Raw genomic sequence first — 22679 nt, forward strand, 5'->3', positions numbered from 1 at the left:
CCCCTTTTATTTTTCTGAGTGTGTAAAGTTGCCGAAAAGCTAACATGATTTTTATGAGACTCTCAGAGTTTTTTGGCTTAAATTCAGTAGTCAAGTTTGCTATTATGTTGTATGAGTTACTACTGCTTTTGGCCATTTTATTTATTTATTTATTTTTCCCAATTGGAATGATCCTAATTTCACTACCTGGCCATAAAAATTCAAGTTTCAAAAGCAATTTTGTAAATAGCCTTGCCTGTTACTTTTGATGAAATTCACATTTGTAAATGTGAACCTCAGAATATTTACATAAGGCAAAGTCATCCATCAAAAGACAAACATTCAACTGGAAATTTTATAACAGCCTCTTAACGTAGGTTCAGTCATTCTCATCTCTGCCCCTTCGATGGATGTTCACAGAATACCTTTTCTCATTTTTTTCTTATAGCCAGAGCTACCTGCAAGCTGCAAGTGATGTCCCTGTGGGTCACAGCCTGGACCCCTCTGCCAACTACAACTCCCCAAAATTCCGCTCGAGGAACCAGAGCTACATGAGGGCCGTCAGCACCCTGAGCCAGGCCAGCTGCGTGAGCCAGGTTGGGAATTCTCTCCATCCTTTCCCCCTTGGGGTCCAGCCTCCAAAGCCGTGCTGTAGCAGAAGGCCTCCCTGCTAGGGGACGACGGCACAAGCATTCTTAGCACCTCTTATGCAAAGACCACGAGCACACAGGAAGCTCCTGCCTGGACTTAGCCTTGACTGATTAAAAACTTGTGAACTTTATAAATTAATTTTTTCAACATTTAAGACTCTATCATTTTCACATTCATGTTCTCTAAGTAAGCAAGGACTGATAAGCTGGTCATCTCAGCCTCTCCTGTGGATTTAGCACAGGCTGTCTTCCTTTTCCCCAGAATGTTTGTCCAATAAAATGGACCAGGGGAAGATCTGACCACAGTGGCTTTCAGCCGTGTCCTCCAAAGTACACTTCAGAAGGTCCAGGAAGAATAGTTGAAATTTTGCTGTGGTGTTTAGTTTCACTCAGAGAGCTGTGTTTGTCAGGCTCACTCCCAGGCAGGACTTATTTCTTGCTAGGGAATGATGGTGTTTTCTGCAGGCCCTAGGATGTGTAGGACTGCGAGAGGGAGGTGCCCAGCAGGCTTCCTGCCCTACGGTGCACGGAGAGAGAACACACAACAGCAAATGAGCAGGCACTATTCATTCTAATCACCCTGTGTTGCAGGACAAATAGGAATTGAATGTTTACAGTTTTACACTTTGCTTACTATTGGTAAATACTTTTAAAAACAGTGCTCAAGCCAACCATGGGTTCTTATAGGTAATGTTTTCTTTGACTTATTGCAGAGTAGTGATTGCAAACACGGGCTTTAAGTCAGAGGCCTGGGCTCAAGTTACCCTCTTATATGCAATTAGCAGAGTAACCAAGTGAGTGTCTAGTGAATTTTTTATATGGTTAGGTAAAGAGCCTAGCATAGGATAAAGACTAAATAAATGACAGCCCTTATGATTACTGTAGTGATAAGCAGCAGTAGTAGCATATAATTCTGAGTATCAAAAGCCCTCCTGGTCGTAAATGAGGCTGTGAGCATTTGGGAGCTTGCCAGGGGTGCAATGAGTTGGAGTCTTTCTTTCACTGTGGATATTGAGTTCCTTATGAGATAGTCTTTTCATATATAGGTGTTTTTGTTGTTGTTTTTTTTTCTTTTTCTCACCAGAAAGTTGTCCTCTGGACTTTTTCTATTGAACTATCTGGGTTTTTCCTGTTCCACAACTCAAGGAAGATATTACCTCATTAATCTACTCACATGCTGTTTTTTTTTTTAGAAACGGGATTAATTTCCATTCCCAGCAAAAAGAGTTCCATTGATTCTTTTTTCCCAGTGACAAGGAAAGAAGCATTCCTGACTCTGCAAACTAGGACTGTCCTGGTGTTAGTGCTCATGGTCCCACATCCCAGGAAAATCTTCGGTCCTGGACAAACTGGGAGAGTTGGCCACCCTGCCATCTGCACCCAACCACCCCCATGCAAATAATAACAATGTTGACAACAGATCTTCAGCAACTAGATCATTGCAACTATGTACATTCTGTTTCAGTATAAAATCCAAGATAATTTGGGGACATATTAATTATTTAAACAGATGAACTGAAAGTCAATTAAACATCTTAACAACTTTCTCCCCAGTCAAAGAAGAGGATAAAGTATACTTCCTTCTCATAAAGATACTACCTTCTCTTTCAGTTAATACAACCTAGTTTACCAAAATACAATGTTTAAATTCAGCTGTAACCCAGCAAAGATTTTAAACAGAGGTGCAAAGTGTATTTGCCATAGATGTGAGAATTCCTCTCTAATGGTTTCCATTTGCTTTCAACCAACAGGTTTCAATTAATTGTGTATCATACCTCTTCAAATGCTCTTATGGAACCACAGGTTCTCTGGGTTTTGTCATTATTTTGAGGAAATGTAAGCCATAGTCTAGTACCCTCCATATCATGCTTTTGGTGAACCCAAGATGGGATCTCCAAAAATAAGTCAGTAAAAATAACATTTTCTTAATGTCTTTTTCTATCTGAAAAATTCATCATTGGAAATAATGGTAAAGCAGACAAGTTGTGTGCTTGGGGGATTTATTTCTTTTAATGACTTTGAAATTTAAAATTCTAAGTGATTTCTATTGCTGAGTTCTATGACATGACTTTAAATTGAACTCAAGATTGAATTCTGAAAAAATATATATTGTTATTTAAAATAATTCTGGAACCCTGGTAGTGGGTGGAGATGTATCACACCCAGAACCAAACTTCTGTTAATTCAGTATCAAACCCTGGCCAATGCTACCTAAAATTCAGGAAGGAGGATGCCATTTCAGCTGGCACACAGAGTATGATACATCTGGAATCAGTAACACTTCAGTGTTCCTGAGACACTTGAATTTGCTGACTAAAGCTGTTAAAAGTTTGCTTCTTATCTTTAACATTACTTTTTTCTCATATGCAAAAATGAAATTAAAATCCAACTGCAGTCTTGTGAGATTTGCTTATCTCTAAGCCATATCTTGCTTTGAACTTCAGTAGTTGAACTCAGTTTTAATTTCCTGTAGCTCAGAAATCTAGAAGAATAGATGTAGGTGTTTTAAGTGTTCTGGCTGATACCATGGAGTTGTGCCAACAGCGAGCATTCAGGACTGAAGGTGAAACTAGCACCTGCAGTTTGGAGAGTATGCATGAAATTCCAAGTTCTTATTGACCAGCCTGAGAAATCAGATTTGTTCATTTATCCATAGGATTGCTTTCATGGGGGAGTCTGATGAAAGTGCTAGAAACTCACATTAACACTGCTGCTATTCCAGAACCAGGAGCAGGTGACTCCAGAGGCTGCTCAGTCTCCTTGCTGCAGCCAGGTGGATTGTCTGGTGCTCTTTGGGCCACTTACTCATTGTCGACCTTTTCAGAGCACTCTGAGATTCACCCATCTCTCAGTATGCTGAACAGGAACCCAGACTTACTTTTTATTCTCAGAATGATGGTCCCTAAAGTTTCAGAGAACACAGTTGGATTTTTCTTGGGAAGTATACTACCTTACCCCATCTTACTCAGAGTTTAGTGCTCTGTGTTAAAAAAAAAAAAAATATATATATATATATATATATATATATATATATATATATTGCTAAATCTATACATTAAATGGAATAATGCTTTAAGATCTCTGATATCCCTGCCCATTCGATAAATAATAATGTAATAACGATCATGGTTTATGAGACCTGCTGAGTCCCATTAGTGGTGCTGGGTGACCCTCCCAGTTCCCGTCACCCTTGAGCCCCCAGTAGGGTCCGACCGTCACTGTCTCCTCTTGCACACACACGCACTCAGCATATCTGCTGGAGCTCCTTTCGGGACTGGGCTGGAACTTGAGGACACAGTGAAGTAGAAGACACAGCAGCCATGAGGCAGCCAAGTTTCAGAGTAGAATAGGGGTTTGTGTCCCACGTCTGGCAGATCCCAAAGCCACCAAAAGATATTTATCTTCCTAACAGTTTTAGACCACACCATTGTCTCGTTATCTCTTACCTTCTTGTTGTCTTTAAATAGCAGTTTTGGTGCAATCGTAGCTTTTCCTTCTGTCATGCTTCCTGTTTTTTAAAAATTGTAAAATACACATAACATAAAATTACTATCTTGATCATTTTTAAATGTGCAGTTCAGTGGCATTAAGTACATTCACACTGTTGTGCAACTATCACTACCGTCCATCTCCAGAACTGTTTCATCATCTGAAACTGAAACCCTGTACCCATCAAACAACTCCTCATTCTCCCCTCCCCCCAGCCGCTCCACCCACCATTGTATTTCCATCTCTATGCATCTGACTACTCTAGGGACTTCATATAAGTGCATTCATACAATATTTGTCCTTTTGTGACTGGCTTATTTCACCTAGCATAATATCCTCAAGGTCCATCTATGTTGTAGCGTGTGTCAGAATTTCCTTCCTTTTTTACGGCTGAATAATATTCTATTGTATGGATAGACCACATTTGGTCTATCCATCAGTGGACACTGGGATTGCTTCCACATTTAACTATTGTAAATAATGCTGCTAGGAGTGTGGGTGTACAAATATCTCTTTAAGACCCTGCTTTCAATTCTTTGGGATATATACCCAGAAGTAAAGTTGCTGCATGATGTGGTAATTCTGTTTTTAATACTATTTTCTATATTGGCTGCACCATGTTACATTCCCATGAACAGTACACAGGGTTCCCATTTTTCCATACCCTCACTGTGTCATGCCTTGCCTTGTAAACGTACTTTGTCAGGACCTCTGAGAAGCCCTCCCTGAGCTCTACAAAGAGCTCTCTGCCACAATAGGACGATTGCCTCGTATCCAATGCCCCACACCATTTTCCAAATTTTCTTTGCTTTCGTTCCTCATGTTGTCCACCTTCTCTGGAATTAACTCAAGTTGCATAGCAGAGTTACAGTTCACAAAAAGAGAAGTAGGATACTTCAAACTACACTAATTATTCCCATAACTTACCCCATTGGCTTACGTCCCTGTGGGGCATCTCTACTGGATATAGCCATAGCTTGAATTCCAATGTAAAATTTTCCAAATCTCTCTCATCTAGGTGAACAAATCTGTTCTCAAAGAACAGATCATTTCAATTCCCTTCTAGACCAATTTGAGATCCTTGTCAACTACTTTTTGTTTGGAGAAAGGGAGGAAGCCACCTTCATTTTTAGAATCTCACTGGTAAGTTTTTGTAGATGGAAGCAAAGCCAAAGAGTCCTTACTGAAATTTTAGTATTTTTTTTGTAAAATGCACAAGTTTAATAGTGTTTCTGCTTAAAGGAGAGAGAACAGCTGGACCGTGGAGGGTCTGCAGAAGAGCTTCTACTGAGAATGTGCACTGGGGTGCCAGCAAACATTAGGGCCATCAGATTTTGACCTTTCCAAGATGTCTAAAGTGGATCTTTGACATAAAATAACCTAAGACTTTTTGGTAAAATTCCACATAAGTGAAAACTTAGATTGAAAGAAATGTGTAGTCCAGAAAATGTCCCATTTTCAAACCAGTACGTGTGTCCCTGAGCATTTTACTCACTCAGTTACTGAGGCTGCCGTGAGGGTCATGTCATGGTTTCTCTCCCCCTGAGTATGTCTCTGTCATACGTCAGAAATCCTCAGACCATTCAGGTGAAGGCAGTCTCCCATCAGTGGTGCTCTGGCTTCCTCTGCTGCTGCAGGCTCTGGTCTGTCTCTCTTACACTTGGGCTTCAGGCACAGCCCTGCCTATTGTCCCCTCCCCCGCCTCCTCCTCTATCATCTCTAGAATCAGTGCCAAGTTACGTCACTGAGATGTTTAGAGTGAAAGAGGCCATCCTTCTAGCATGTAAGTAATCTCAGGGTGAAACCAGACAAGTCCATCTACAGGTCTGAAGCTAGAGAGGAGCAAAGAGTATCGCATTTTGTTACGATACGGGGAGAATCTGATTGTTTGACACTTTTTACTCTGCAAACAATTGTAGGAAAAGAACTAATCTATTGTTTAGAATGGTATCTTTTTAAAATTTATCTGCCAGCATAATCCAGTGGGTTTGGGCTCTCACACAGCCCCTCCAGACCATGCTGAGATAGACCGGAAAAAAGAAAAAGAGGAATAATTGCATACTAATTCTTGGCTTTTTAAAGGAGGGGGAGGGGAGAGAAGAGAATGAAAGAGAGAGAGAGAGAGAGAGAGAAGGAAGGAAGGAAGGAAAAGAGAAAGGAAAGGAGGAAGGAAGAAAAGAAAATAGTGTTCAGTTTGAAGTAAAACTGGGCAAAGACAGAGAAGTGAGTATTTGCTTACAGAACCTGCAGGCAGGTCCTTGGATGTGAACATGCACAGTGTATTGTGGGAACCCAGGGGAAAGCATGTTACCCATCCAGGCACAGGTGACCCAGTCCGCAGAGAAAGTGAGTTCCCAGCTGAGGTCTGCAGGTGTTGAAGAGTGAGACACATGCTTGCAGAAGAGGGACAGTTCAAATTCAGAAGCAAGGGAGAAGGGAGGGTGGTTTGGGGAGTTGCATTACATTTTGCATGACTTGAGTGTGTGGCTCCAGCTAAGGAGTGAGGTGAGGAATCTGTTTGGGGATGGGGGCAGCAGCCGGATCCTGGAAGGCTGTGCTGAGGAATCTGTACTTAGCTCAAACACTGGTGCTGGTGAAAATTTTAAGAAGTTAAATGACACAATTTTCACAATGCTAAACTGAGACACAGAGCCAGATCGTGAGCAGGCATGGGGATGTGGCAGAGAGTAGAGAGGGTCAGAGCACAGCCAGCCTGATCTGGAGTGGAGAATCCAAATGGTCTCTGACCAGCTGGACATGGAGGATGAGTGCCAGGTTTCTGGACCAGGCTCCAGCATGAGCCCACGGCAGGAGGGAGGGGACAGGGAGACCGTCTGGAGGTAAAAGCGCTGCACATCCAGTGTCCCATGAGTATATCCCCAGCCCCTTCCCCTGAGCTCTGATTCTGCTCTTCTTCATGTGCCTCTCCCAGAGAGCCTCAGCCTTGCTCCTCGGTGTCATGAACAAGCATCCCCATGTGCACGTACATGTTAACATACGTAAGACATACAGAAGGGATAGACCCACAGTATACGAGCAATTGGGGAAAGGGGGTCATTTACCAAAGTTCCAGTCCAGGGTGAATCACTCTCTTGGAGCAGCTGATTTCTGTCCACGCTGAACTCTTGCCCTTAGGCCTGTGAGCATCTATGCGTTACCAGCCCAGTTTCGGCTTTTCATTCTTAAAAGTCTTATTTCTTCTCCATCCCAGCCTCTCCAACATTGTTTTGTCCTAAATTTTACTTTATTGGACTTCCATGTAAAATTTCTAGATTTGGCTGATGGTAAATACACAAGTAGTGTGACCATCAGGAAACCTCAGGGGAAGCATGTCCTCCTGGGCCATCCACCCTAAGCAAAGGCCCTTTGACTAACATGATGGTCAGGCTGGAGGCACATGTCAGCCTGAGCTCGCTCCACTATGCAAAGCCAGGATAACTTTCCTTCAAATGCAGTCAGACATTGGAGTTCCCAAGGTGACTCCATAGCTAGAAATTAAATCATAGGCTGGAAAATAATTACTTCACCTGCTAAACTATCAAATGAAGCAAATATATTAATATTCTAGGCTAAACAAGAAGAAAACGCCTGGAATTTAGGTAGATGCGACTTGTTTAATGTTGACAGAAACACCAATATGAACATTTCTTTCTCATCTGGACTTGGATTATGCTGCTCTAATGGTGAGAAGGATACAAGTTTATGTGCCAAATTTGTGATTATTTTCCACGTAGTAGAAGCAGACTCTCATGTCCTGAAAAGAACTAAAAGTAGCTTATTCACTTAACTATGTGTTTACTTACATAGCCTCAATGCCCAGAATTGTCTGTGCTGTAAATAGCTTGGAAAGGTGAGTCATTTGAGGAAAAAATGGAAGAACTAATATTTTGAACACTCTTTGTACCAGGTACTTAAATGTGCTGTCTCTCTTAAACTTCGTAATAACTCAGCCATACTCTAAACTTTTGCCTTGTAGGTCTGTAGAATTTCATCAACATCTTGGACTTGGCTATTTACCTTTGTGTTTTGTAAGAAATAACCCAATAAGCTATTTCCCAAGCTTAGCAGATTTCCAATGCTGATTGCAAATTAATTATGCTGAAAATATAAGACTGTAAATAAATATGATGGGATGTATTTTGTTGTCTTGCTCCTTTGTAACACAGTTATGCAAACCCTGGCTGGACCTGGGTTTCACATGTGCTTTTGATTATTCCAGATGAGTGAAGCGGAGATCAATGGGCAGTTTGAGTCAGTGTGTGAATCTGTCTTTAGTGAAGTGGAATCTCAGGCCATGGATGCCCTTGACCTCCCTGGATGTTTCCGAACAAGGAGTCATAGTTACCTTCGAGCCATTCAAGCTGGTTACTCCCAAGATGATGAATGTATCCCCATGATGACACCCTCCAACATCACCTCAACCATCAGGTCAACAGCAGGTAAAGATACGCCCTTTTCGACCTTCCTAGAGGAAAACCTAAAGGTGTGTTTAAGTCCTTCTCCTAGAAGGAGCGGGGCGCACCCTGACCACAGGTATAATTCACTCTTCAGATGCTTGGTTACTTTTCCAAATTGCATTTGTTACATTATCGCATTTGCAATGGTGGTTTGAAGCATTTTTTTCATAGATAACCCTTCTTTTTCTAGAATGAAATCTATCAAGTATCAAACTTCTTTAAAATAATCAAGTATAACTTTTGTAAAGTTTTGAGTAGGAGATAAAAATGAAGTGCTGACATTTGGAAAGTGATTGTGTTTTAAACATTAAAGTGTAACAGATTGCAGTGAAGTTTCACAATGACTGGTTCCTAGGTTTCTTCATAGCAGTGTCCAGCCTGAATGAACCTCTGTTGCTCGGTAAGCAGATCTATCAACATGATTCATCGCTGCAAAGCAAATCAATCAGTAATGTAAATTCACTACTAGTAGTAGGGCTCCAAAGATTCAGTTTCACAATTTCTGTCAGTTCTTATGGAAAACCATATCCACCCCTTTGAAAATTTACCACCTAAACTAAATATCACTGCCTGATATTTCACTGCACTATCATTATTTCTATAACACAATGAATGTAGATGACCTTGAGAAACCTATAAAACATAGCAAACAATAACAGCTTGCTACACTACCATTAAAAGCTAAGAAGAGAAACTATGAAAGAGAGTGGAAGAGTGAGGTGTTCTGAAATACGTTAAGATTTGAAATGCTGCAGGCTTATCAAAGGAACTTACCGGACAGTCCCAAGAACAAACTTTGTTCTAGACAAATAGCGACCAGATGACATATAACGCGAGTGGGAAGAGAAACAAAGAGAAGATCAGGAAGGAATGTGTCATCATACCCATAAATAGATCTTGGTATGTTTCGATGCTGAAGTGAGCAAGGAGATTGCATGTTGCAGAATTCTCACCATAATGTAAAATCTTACTACCATTGCACTCTGAGAGGAAAGTATTTCAATGCAGAGTCTGTAGATGGGAGAGAATAAACTGGATTCAAATCTTGTTCCATCACATCATCACTAGAAGATCTTGGGCTTGTTAATTTTTCTGACTATTGGTGTTTGAGGTGTTCAAAAGAAGTGGTAGCTATGAATAATTTATTCAAGTAAGCTTAACAGTTATTTTTCAAAGAAAGCTGTGGATCCTCACTGTTTTGTTTTGTTTTGTTTTTATGTGGCTTCCTGACACCTCAGCAGAGATTTTTGCGACACTCTCTGACCACTAAGTCTTGGGCCTTCGTGAGATGTACATTGGATCCTGGCACACTCTGTTCTCAATGCAGCTTTGCAGGAATAGAGAGGGCTGTGCCAAGGAACTGTGCCATGTGAAATCTGCAGGGCTGTGAATATTAACCATCCAGGTGTGACCGTGGGAGCAGTTTATGGGTGGTGGGGTCTTAGCCTCTGGTTGTCACTTGGGTGTCCTATTTTAATCACTACTTCCCCTCAGTGAAATCGCCCCAGTGTGAAAAAAAGATACCAAAACAGAACAAATTAGAAACTTAAGGAAGTAATGAGGTTTTCAATCATCGCATTAAAAACATAACTTTAAGGGCCGAGCACATGGCGCACTCGGGAGAGTGCGGCGCTGGGAGCACAGCGACGCTCCCACCACGGGTTCGGATACTATATAGGACTGGCCGGTGCACTCACTGGCTGAGTGCTGGTCACGAAAAAGAAAAAAAAAAACAAAAACATAACTTTAAGAGATCATAAAATAGGTTCTAACCTATTTTAGTTAGATAACCTATTTTAATATAGGTCTTAACTAAATAGTTTTTAAAAAGAGAGAGAGAGAGAGAGAGCATGGTCACTATTCACATATTCACCAGCATTTGTTGAGTGCCTTTTATGAGCAAGTAAACGATTAAGCCCTTTCATGGTCTTCAGAAATGCTTTGAAACAATAATTACCTAGTAGAAAGTGACTTTATTATTTTTAGGGCTGTCATTATAGACAGAATAAAAATAAAACAGATTTCACAGAGATAATATAAGAACGAGTGCGGAACTCAGATTATAATTCTAATTTATGTATATATCATTTTTACCATGTACATTTTGTATTCCAAAAATGTACATACCGGAGTTTCAAGATGGCGGCGGCTGCGGCGGCTGGCGCGGAGTAGCTGAGGTGGAAAAGGTGGCCACTGGGCCTCAGGCAGCCGGGAAACTTGTGGACCTTCCTCTGGCCATCTCTTAAGGGAGGACTGCTGCTGCTGGCCGGTCGGGGGGCTCAACGCCACTTTGCCCCCGGCAGGAGAGGCTGCCTCATTTACAGGCAACAGCTTTGAAGTGTGGAGCAGGAAAAGAACTGATTCTTAGCTGCAAAAGCGAGTCTTGAAACAGGGAACACGGCGCCAGGGCTGCTGTGGATGCAGCCAGGATCCCGGAGGCTGGGGCCGCACTGAAGGCGGCCAGCTGCCCTATTCAGGATTCGAGGTTTCAGGCCGGCATTAAAGAAGATTCCTGGGAGCGCCCGAGCGGCGCGGCGACTGAACAGCCCGAGGCGGCAGCGCCAAGAACACGGAAGGCAACAAACCAGAGACAGAGCGAGCGCCCGACCTGGCACAGCACTGTGAGTGATCCCTGGCACAGCTCTGTTCGGGGGGTGGATGCCCATGCGGCTCCCGCCTGCACCACCAGGCCACTCACTGCCCCAGTGCTGCCTCCATTTTCCCAGGTGCGGGCAGCTCCGCCCTGCTCGGCCATCACTGAGCCTATTTGCTTGGCCTGGCGCGGGGCTTTCCGGACCCTGTGGGCCGGCCTCCTCTCCCACTCCCTCCGCGGTTCTCTGGCAGGGCTGGGGGTGTGGGGCGTCCCGACCAGTTTTGGGAGGGCTAGGAAGTACGGGCTGTCACTCCACCACACCCTGGACTCTGGCCCGGTAAACTTCCTGTTACTGGGAGGCAGATACCATCTCTGCGACCACCAGTTTGGAAAAAAGCCTAACGAATTTCTGGTTGGGAATAGTGTGGTAGGAGAGTTCCCAGGTCCGCTTGAACCTGCCGGAGAGCAGGCTGCAGGCGGGCACTAGACTCGGTTTATACCGGGGGGATACAAAGGTGAACAAGACCCGAGAAAGATCTACACAGTGCTACAAAGGCACCCAGAGAGACCGGTCGTGTGTGCCTAGCAGAAACCTGGTAGACTTCCTGGGCGAGGCGGTGCTGAGCAGGGTCTTGAAGGCCCAGCTGATAGACGAGGGTTGCAGAAGACACGCCCCAGCCCAGCACAGTGTGCACAGAGGGGGGAGACATGCGGCCAGGGAGGCGGAGACTCGACAGAAACCACACACCCGGTGGGGTCGCCATTGCACGATCTAACAGCCTGGGCCAGAGCACACGGAACGGGGAGAAGTCCTGTACAGAAAGTGAAAGCTCAACAGAGATCACACACCCTGTGGTACGTGATCCACCAGCCCAGCAGAGTACAAGCTGACCAGAAAGGTGGATCCCCGGAGAAGCCCAAGACCCGAGGCAACCACACACACAAGACACTAGAGGCCAACTGAGCAGTCACGGCGGGAGCCATACCAAATTGGCAACCACAGCAACATCCTAGTTAGTCATTAGTCTCAAACCGGTGGACTGTGAAACCCCCCGCCACAATGAATAAACACCAAAAAAAAGACACCAGAAATACAAAAAATCAAGAAAGTACACCACCAAAAGTTAATAAATCTCATACTCTAGATCCTATAGAACAAGAAGCCCTTGAAATAACTGACAAGGAATTTCGAGTGATAATTCTAAGGAAACTGAATGAGATACAAGAAAACTCAGCTAGACATCATGATGAAATGAGGAAAAGTATACAGGATCTGAAAGAGGAAATATACAAGGAAATCAATGTCCTGAAAAAAAATGTAGCAGAACTTGCTGAACTGAAGAAGTTATTCAGCGAAATAAAAAACACAACGGAGAGTTTAACCAGCAGGCTTGTCGAAGTTGAAGAGAGAACCTCTGAACTTGAAGATGGGCTGTTTGAAATAACACAAGCAGACAAAAAGAAAGAAAAAAGAATCAAGGACATGGAAGAAAATCTGAGAGAGATATCAGACAACCTCAAGCGCTCAAATATCCGAGTCATGGGTATTCCAGAAGGGGAGGAAAATGGAGATTCCATTGAAAACATATTCAACAAAATAGTGGCAGAAAACTTCCCAGGTATAGGAAAAATCACAGATCTTCAGATCCAGGAAGCTCAACGATCTCCAAACGTATTCAACCCAAAAAGGCCTTCTCCAAGACATGTCATAGTCAAATTGGCAAAACTCAGAGACAAAGAGAGAATCTTAAAAGCTGCAAGAGAGAAGCGTCAAATCACCTATAAGGGAGCCCCAATCAGGTTAACATCAGACTTTTCATCACAAACCCTAAAAGCTAGAAAGGAATGGGATGATATTTTCAAAATACTAAAAGACAAAGATTGCCAGCCAAGAATACTCTACCCTGCAAGGCTATCCTTCCGAAATGAAGGGCAAATAGTATATTTCTCAGACAAACAAAAACTGCGGGAGTTCACTACCACAAGACCACCCTTACAAGAAATCCTCAAGGGAGTACTGGGTTTGGTTCCTGAAAAATAACTACCACTGCCATAAAAACCTAAGAAAAATCTAAACCCGCTAGTACAATAAAAATGGCATTCATGAAGAGAAAACAAGCTAACAAAAACACTATCTACAACCTAAGGAACCAACAAACACAGAAACCAAACAGTAAATCAGAAAGCAAGGAACAAAAGACACCTAAGACAACCAAACAACCAATAAAATGATAGGAATAAATCAACACCTTTCAATAACAACTCTTAATGTTAAAGGCTTAAATTCCCCAATTAAAAGACACAGACTGGCTGACTGGATCAAAAAGCAGGACCCAACTATATGCTGCCTACAAGAGACCCACCTCACCCATAAAGATTCACACAGACTAAGAGTGAAAGGATGGAAAAAGATTTACCATGCAAACAGAAAAGAAAAACGAGCTGGAGTGGCTATTCTTATATCTGACAAAATAGACTTTAAACTAAAAACCATAAAAAGAGACAATGAGGGACACTACTTAATGATAAAAGGACTGATCCATCAAGAAGACATAACAATCATAAATATGTACGCACCCAATGTTGGAGCAGCCAGATTTATAAAACAAACTCTATTAGACCTAAAGAAGGAAATAGACACTAATACCATAATAGCAGGGGACCTGAACACCCTACTGTCAATATTAGACAGATCATCTAGGCAAAGAATCAGTAGAGAAACACAAGATCTAAACAAGACTCTAGACCAATTGGAATTGGCAGATATCTACAGAACATTCCACCCAACAACCTCAGCATATTCATTCTTCTCATCAGCACATGGATCATTCTCCAGGATAGATCACATATTAGGTCACAAATCAAGTCTCAATAAATTCAAAAAAATTGGAATTATCCCATGTATCTTCTCAGACCACAATGGATTAAAACTAGAAATTAATAACAAACAAAACTCTGGAAACTATACAAACACATGGAAATTAAACAGCATTCTACTTAATGACATATGGGTCCAAGAAGAAATCAAGCAGGAAATCAAAAAGTTTATTGAAACTAATGAAAACAATGATACATCATACCAAAACCTGTGGGATACTGCAAAAGCAGTATTGAGGGGAAAATTTATTGCATTAAATGCTCACTTCAGAAGAATGGAAAGATGGCAAGTGAACAACCTAACACTTCACCTTAAAGAACTAGAAAAACAAGAACAATCCAATCCTAAAGTTAGCAGACGGAAAGAAATCATTAAGATCAGAGCAGAACTGAATGAAATTGAAAACCAAAAAACAATTCAAAAGATCAACGAATCAAAAAGTTGGTTTTTTGAAAAGATAAATAAAATTGACAAACCATTAGCATGGCTAACAAAAAAAAGAAGAGAGAAGACTCAAATAACAAAAATTAGAAATGAAAAAGGCGATATTACAACTGATTCATCTGAAATACAAGGAATCATTCGAGACTACTATAAACAACTATACGCCAACAAATTTGAAAATCTGGAGGAAATAGATAAATTTCTGGACACACACAAGCTCCCAAAACTGAACCGTGAAGACGTAGAAAATTTGAACAGACCAATAACAATAAAGGAGATTGAAGCTGTTATCAGAAGGCTCCCAACAAAGAAAAGCCCAGGACCAGATGGATTCACAGCAGAATTTTACCAAACATTCAAAGAGGAATTGACACCGATTCTTTACAAACTATTCCAAAAGATTGAAACGGACGCAAATCTCCCAAACTCATTCTATGAAGCAAACATCATCCTGATACCAAAACCAGGTAAAGATATAACCAAAAAAGAAAACTACAGGCCAATATCCTTGATGAATATAGATGCAAAAATCCTCACTAAAATACTAGCAAACAGAATACAGCAACACATACGAAAAATTATTCATCACGATCAAGTGGGATTCATCCCAGGGATGCAAGGTTGGTTCAACATACGCAAATCAATAAATGTGATACACCATATTAATAAACTCAAACACAAGGACCATATGATCATCTCTATAGATGCTGAAAAAGCATTTGATAAAGTTCAGCACTCATTCATGACAAAGACCCTCTATAAGTTAGGTATAGAGGGAAAGTATCTCAACATAATTAAAGCCATATATGCCAAACCCACTGCCAATATCATCCTGAATGGGGAAAAGCTGAAAGCTTTTCCTTTAAGAACAGGAACTAGACAAGGATGCCCACTCTCACCACTCCTATTCAACATAGTGTTGGAAGTACTAGCCAGAGCAATCAGAGAAGAGAAGGAAATAAAGGGCATCCAGATTGGAAAAGATGAAGTCAAACTGTCCCTGTTTGCAGATGACATGATCCTATATATCGAACAGCCTAAAACCTCTACAAAAAAATTGTTGGAATTGATAAATGATTTCAGCACAGTAGCAGGATACAAAATCAACACACAAAAATCAGTAGCATTTCTTTTCTCCAATAGTGAACATGCAGAAGGAGAAATCAAGAAAGCCTGCCCATTTACAATAGCCACCAAAAAAATAAAATACTTAGGAATTGAGTTAACCAAGGATGTGAAAAATCTCTATAATGAGAACTACAAACCACTGCTGAGAGAAATTAGAGAGGATACAAGAAGATGGAAAGATATTCCATGCTCTTGGATTGGAAGAATCAACATAGTGAAAATGTCCATACTACCCAAAGTGATATACAAATTCAATGCAATCCCCATCAAAATTCCAAAGACATTTTTCTCAGAAATGGAAAAAACTATTCAGACATTTATATGGAACAATAGAAGACCACGAATAGCCAAAGCAATGCTCAGCAAAAAAAATAAAGCTGGAGGCATAACACTACCTGACTTTAAGCTATACTACAAAGCAATAATAACCAAAACAGTATGGTACTGGCATAAAAACAGACACACTGACCAATGGAATAGAATAGAGAATCCAGAAATCAACCCACACACTTACTGCCATCTGATCTTTGACAAAGGCACCAAGCCTATTCACTGGGGAAGGGACTGCCTCTTCAGCAAGTGGTGCTGGGATAACTGGATATCGATATGCAGGAGAATGAAACTAGATCCATACCTCTCACCGTATACTAAAATCAACTCAAAATGGATTAAGGATTTAAATATACACACTGAGACAATAAAACTTCTTAAAGAAAACATAGGGGAAACACTTCAGGAAATAGGACTGGGCACAGACTTCATGAATACGACCCCAAAAGCACGGGCAACCAAAGGAAAAATAAACAAATGGGATTATATCAAACTAAAAAGCTTCTGCACAGCAAAAGAAACAATTAAAAGAGTTAAAAGACAACCAACAGAGTGGGAGAAAATATTTGCAAAATATACATCTGACAAAGGATTAATATCCAGAATATATAAGGAACTCAAACAACTTTACAAGAAGAAAACAAGCAACCCAATTAAAAAATGGGCAAAAGAGCTAAGTAGGCATTTCTCTAAGGAAGATATCCAAATGGCCAATAGACATATGAAAAAATGCTCAACATCACTCAGCATCCGGGAAATGCAAATCAAAACCACATTGAGATACCATCTAACCCCAGTTAGGATGGCTAAAATCCAAAAGACTATGAACGATAAATGCTGGCGAGGCTGCGGAGAAAAAGGAACTCTCATACATTGTTGGTGGGACTGCAAAATGGTGCAGCCTCTATGGAAAATGGTATGGAGGTTCCTTAAACAATTGCAAATAGATCTACCATACGACCCAGCCATCCCACTGTTGGGAATATACCCAGAGGAATGGAAATCATCAAGTCGAAGGTATACCTGTTCCCCAATGTTCATCGCAGCACTCTTTACAATAGCCAAGAGTTGGAACCAGCCCAAATGCCCATCATCAGATGAGTGGGTTCGGAAAATGTGGTACATCTACACAATGGAATACTACTCAGCTATAAAAACGAATGAAATACTGCCATTTGCAACAACATGGATGGACCTTGAGAGAATTATATTAAGTGAAACAAGTCAGGCACAGAAAGAGAAATACCACATGTTCTCACTTATTGGAGGGAGCTAAAAATTAATATATAAATTCACACACACACATACACACACACACACACAAACTGGGGCGGGGGGGGAAGAAGATATAACAACCACAATTATTTGAAGTTGATACAACAAACAAACAGAAAGGACATTGTTGGGGGGAGGGGGGGAGGGAGAAGGGAGGGAGGTTTTGGTGATGGGGAGCATCAATCAGCTACAATGTATATCGACAAAATAAAATTAAAAAATAAATAAATAAATAAAAATTAAAATTAAAAAAAAAAATGTACATACCAAATAAATTACAAAAAAAAAAGTTTGTATTTAAGGTTTCTACTGGATCTTGGCCTAATTATTGAGTCAAAATTTCTTCTAGACTATGTGGGGGAGTGTCAGAGTTATGGAGTGGTCTGTGAATCAAACAAGAAAAGAGAGGAAAAGCACTGAGAGAGACAGTTAGCACTGTGAATTCCCGAGGTGCCATTGTGAAGAAATGTAAGTGCAGATTAATCAGTAACCCCTTCCCTTCCCTGTTATGCTCGAAGTATTGTAAATGAAATATTTATAATTTTTCTTTACTAAATAGAATTTAGATGACACGCAATACAGCCTATCTAATAAGATTATGAAAAATACCAAAGAAATGAAAACTCCCTATCTGGAAAAAGAGAAGTATGGAGGAAAACAATCAAAATAATACAGGCAATAAATGCCTAAACAATTGTGATAGCTGAACTTCAGAATCCAGAGCTGCTTGTCAATGAGGCAAATGAATTTCATTAGTTTTGTACTTACACACTTCTTACTGTTGGATTTAAGTACTTGGAAGTTCATATACTAACACTCATGCTTATTAGCTATCCTTTGCTAATATATGTGTACATGTGTGCGTGTGTGTGTGTGCATGTTTGGAGAGAGAGAGATTATTTTGGCAAATTGATTTTCTTTTATGGTTCTAGAGCAGTCTTGAAAATAAATTCAAAAAGTTACTTTCAAAAACATTTCAAAGTGATTTTGTTGGAGAGTGATTCAATTAAACATGTTTCTTTATTCAGGCTTGAAAAATAAAAGTTAGTATTATTGTTAGGTTGTCTGACCTTTTATAAATACAAATATAGAATGTTAATACTCATATAACAATAAATTAAATATCAAATATATGCATGAGAGGTTTATTAAAGATTCTTAAATGCATATTAGACAATGTATTTTGAACATTGACAGGTTGATGCTGCCAATAAATGTTTTATTTTTTGGAGGGACTTGAGATCACCTGTTTTTTTTTTGTTTTGTTTTTCACTCAGGAAGATGGTGATTCATCTGAAACGGGCTCTTTAATCTAATCTCCAAGGGACTCAAATAGACTAGAATACACCGTTAGGCAATATGACCCGCAATCATAAATGTTCCTCCATCCCACTGTTTCTTTCATTATGAAAAACAGTACATATTGATTAGTGTCCCCTCGTTAAATGAAGTGGTTTTGAAAACATCTAACTTTCATTTCACACATGGTTTCTTTTTCATCTCTGAAATGATTTATCAGATAGATTTGCTTGTCTAAATATGCATTTCACCCAATATTTCTAGGGAGGGAATATTTTTAATATTGTGGAGGAAAATGGTATAAAATTAGATTATAATGATTTTTCTCTGGGTCAAAAATTGTCTCAACATATGTCACAACTGATTCTAGAAGTCATTAAAACAAAGGGAAAATCTATACAAAGCATGACAGAGGGAACAGCCATAGCCTTATTTTTATTTTGTTGTTTATTTTTCCATAGTAACTTGTCTCTCCAGGGTACATAACAATTCCATTTCCAAGATAGATATTTTCTAACACACAGGAGTAAAAGTATCCCTATTTTGGTATATTGAGTATTAGAGGAAGGAGAAACATTTTTCAATACTATGATTTTATTTCGGTTTTTAAGTTTTTCTCCTTTGTTGCTCTGTCTCAATTTGAAGAAATATATGACTGTATATTTAATCCTCCCACTTTTTGTCCTCTAGAAATAAAAGGCAGTGTTTGCTGTCATGATGAGTGGCTTTTTATGGGTGCAAGCCTGGGAAAGTTTTCCTATGGATTGACTGTGTTGTGTAGACCTTCTAGTAGCGTGGCTTGGCTTGGTCAAGTTACTGTGTAAATAATGTGTAAGTTTGTATAAAGAGATAGTGAATTTTTTTTAGGATTTGAATTTGGAAAAGTAGAAAGTTTACGTAAAAGAAACTGAAAATGGAAGTCGGTTGGGCTGTTCATTAGATGTTTTGGCTGATAGAGTAAAGGTGATTTGGAAAAACCTACGTGTGAACGTATTAAGGTGTGTTGGGACACCAGGGCACCATTTGATGAATTAAGCTGATGGCTGTGGTGCACACCCAGCATTCCAGAACAGGGGAGGATGTACCCATCCCTGGAGGAGGAAAACCTGTCCAATGTCACCAGCTGGTACCGTAGGCAATGTGTCTTTGCACTCAGCGCCTACTCAGGGACCAGGTGTCTTGTTTGTAGGTTTTCTAAACCTAGGTGCCTTGGGCCAGGCACCTCATCTTCCATTCTCCCCTCCCCAGATGGCTGGAAAGAGAAAATAACAGAAGGAGGACCTCAAATCAGCCTTCCTTCATATAGTCAAAAGAAGACTTACTGTATGGGGAAATGCTTCAGGGAAAAAATTAGCTCTTTCATAGAAAAATGAACAGCTGGAGGTTTTGTAAGTCACAAAATCTGAACACTAGAAGATTCCACCAAAAATGCTTTCTCTTCCGTTGTCATTCAAATGTTGGGGCTCCAAAAATATGACAAGTTTCTGATGTAGAAGTTGCTGTTTAGAGTGTTAACCCAAAGCACATGGGCAACTTTCTTTCCACAAGTCTGAGTCTTTGCCACAGTTTGGCTCTCCCCAGTGAGGTGATGAAAAGATGGAAATATTTGAATAAACAGATGCACAAAGAGAAAAAAGTCACACATGGCCACTATTTTGAAGATATAAAAAACTGACATAGAATAGGAAAAATCATCTTACAGCTGAATTAAAAGATAGAATTATATTTATGTTATTTATTAAGCGTTTGCTGTATGCTGATCACTGTACTAGGCACTCGGAATGCAGAAGCATTGAAGTACTGGTCTTTGACCTCAGAGGCCTGGGGTCTGGTGAACTGAAGAGCTCGCCAGTTACAGGATAATTGTTGAATGTTGTGAGAAGGCGAGTACAGAAGGCTCTGGGAACCCAGGGAAAAACTGGAGACATCCACCGCCACATGCACAATTCCTCCAGATGCAATGAGATTTCAGGATTGAGTAGGAGGAACCCAGATGGAGGGTCATGAGAGACCAAGGCATTCTGATGACCAGTGTGCACCATCAGCAAGGGACATGAAAGGGAAAGCCAGAAGAAGGCATGAAAGAAGGGGTTAGGAGTTCATGGTGAACCTGGTACATAGCCAGCATGGTGTGTGCACTGGGAAACTGTATGGCCCCTGAAGAAGTTTAGGCAGAAGACAGGTATGTTATGAGCTTGTGTCCTCCCAAATTCACATGTTGAAGTACTAACCCCCGTACCTCAGAATGTGACTGTATTTGGAAATAGGGCCTTTAAAAAGGTGTTTAAATTGAGGTCTTTAGGGTGAGCCCTAATCCAATAGGACTGGTGTCTTCATGGTAAGAAATTAGGACACAGACACACACAGAAGACAGACCATGTGAGGACACTGACTGTCCACCAGCCAAGGAGAGAGGCCTCGGGAGAAACCAGTTTTACCGACACCTTGATCTTGGACTTCCAGCCTCCAGAACTGTGAGGAAATAAATGTCTGTTGTTTAAGCTGCCCAGTCTGTGGTACTTTGTCAGGGCAGCCACAGCTGACTAATACAAGGAGCCTAATTCGTGTTGCTCTTGAGAAACTTGACCCCGTTATTTTGCAGAAAGAGTACTGGAGAGGACAGCTTTTCAGATAACAGGAAAGAAGTGACGAGGACTGGAGCCATGACAGCAGTGCTGTGTGACGAGGCACAGGAACATTCAGAGGAAGCTCCAACGTGACTGGCAGGTTCAAGGAAGCCATGAAAAGCTTCTAGAAAGCCTGGAAAGGCCAGAGTACAGGTAGGGGGTGGGCGATGTGTCACCGGGCTCTCACCAAGGAAGAGAAATCACTGCAGAGAGTTCAGACGGAGACACTTCAGTAACAGCTGGACTTAGAGACAGTGACCAATGAAAGAAAACAAGGAAGCATCCAGAAGCCAGCAGCGCTGGCCACTGTCAGCCTCCTCAGGTCAGAAATAACAGGCAGGAAAGAACACGTCAGAACCCAGGCAGAGCTGGACTGCAAAGGAGAGTCTCCTTCCTGTGAGCAATAGCTATAGAAGGACAGATTACTGCCGGGGACGTGACACGGAAGCTGGATGGGGCGGAGGCGAATGTCCTGGCCATGCCTCAGCTGCTCCCCAGTTGGTGCTTCCCAATGGCCAAACCCAGCAGGAGAGCAGCCAACAAGGAAGAGCATGGCCTGCACACGTGGAACTGAAGATGCTTCGGATGGCAGTGATGCTGGCCTAACGCTCAGGAACAAATTCTGAGGTCTAGGCTAGGGACACGGTCTGAGGCCACGAGGTCACCCCAAGGAGGAGGGCATAGAATGAGAAGAGAGTGTCTGAGACCAGAGCTGGGAGCCTCAGCATGGACGTGGCGAGACAGGCAGGAGCCAGGAGGGAGGGAGGCACAGCGGGGGAGAGAGAGGACTGCAGAGAGAACCTCACGGCGCCCTATCACAGGACAATCAGAACAGAAGGTTTCCACTGGACTTAGGCAACGTGGGCAGAGTGCTGGGAGGCTGCTGAGAGACCCTGATTTTTCTCCTGTTCTCTTGTAATAAATTCAGTTCATCCTGATGATGTGGAAGCAAATCCAGCTGAAGCTGCCAAACACCTTGTGTGAGGTCAGAGCCCACACCAGTGAGGTCCAGGTGTTCTTTTCCATGTGATCTTGGTATCAGACCTGCTGTCAAAACCATGTCTCCTGCCCTGTATTGCAGCATAAATCTATGTTGTGAGTCAAGAAACCTGAAAATAATGACATCACGTAGAAGTCAGTCCAAAACTGTGCCAGCAAATGTCTTCCCAGCAGTCCAGCATGTCTCCATGGTTGTCATGGTCACCGTTAGTACTTCTCAGAAACTGCCAGTGCTGATACTCACAGGCCAGTACATTCTGTCCCAAAATAACTCACAAACCATGGTTATACAGGACATCATTTATCTTAATGTATTTCATTGTATGACCAAGGGTCACTACTATGCTCAAAGCAGGTTTGGAGATAATCCAGATGAGTTTAGATTAGCCTATTCTGTATACCCATGCTATCCAGGGCCCAATAAATATTTGTCAAATGTATGAATGATCAACTTGAGAACTTACAGTTTATATGATATCTAATTACATTTACATTAAGAGTTTGCAGTAACTTAGGGGACCTCAATATTTA

At 41.3% G+C, this 22679-nt stretch overlaps 1 protein-coding gene across 1 annotated transcript in view; it reads left to right on the forward strand.

Annotated features, from left to right (window-relative positions):
• DLGAP2 (DLG associated protein 2) overlaps positions 1 to 22679 on the forward strand; it is a 215229-nt gene that overhangs the window by 138170 nt on the left and 54380 nt on the right. The window contains exons 5-6 of the mRNA XM_063099474.1: positions 428 to 575; positions 8338 to 8557. Of these exons, the coding sequence (XP_062955544.1) occupies positions 428 to 575; positions 8338 to 8557 (368 nt within the window). The remainder of the gene's footprint in view (positions 1 to 427; positions 576 to 8337; positions 8558 to 22679) is intronic.

This window comes from Cynocephalus volans, chromosome 1 (assembly GCF_027409185.1).
Source record: "Cynocephalus volans isolate mCynVol1 chromosome 1, mCynVol1.pri, whole genome shotgun sequence".
NCBI classification, from domain to species: Eukaryota; Metazoa; Chordata; class Mammalia; order Dermoptera; family Cynocephalidae; genus Cynocephalus; species Cynocephalus volans.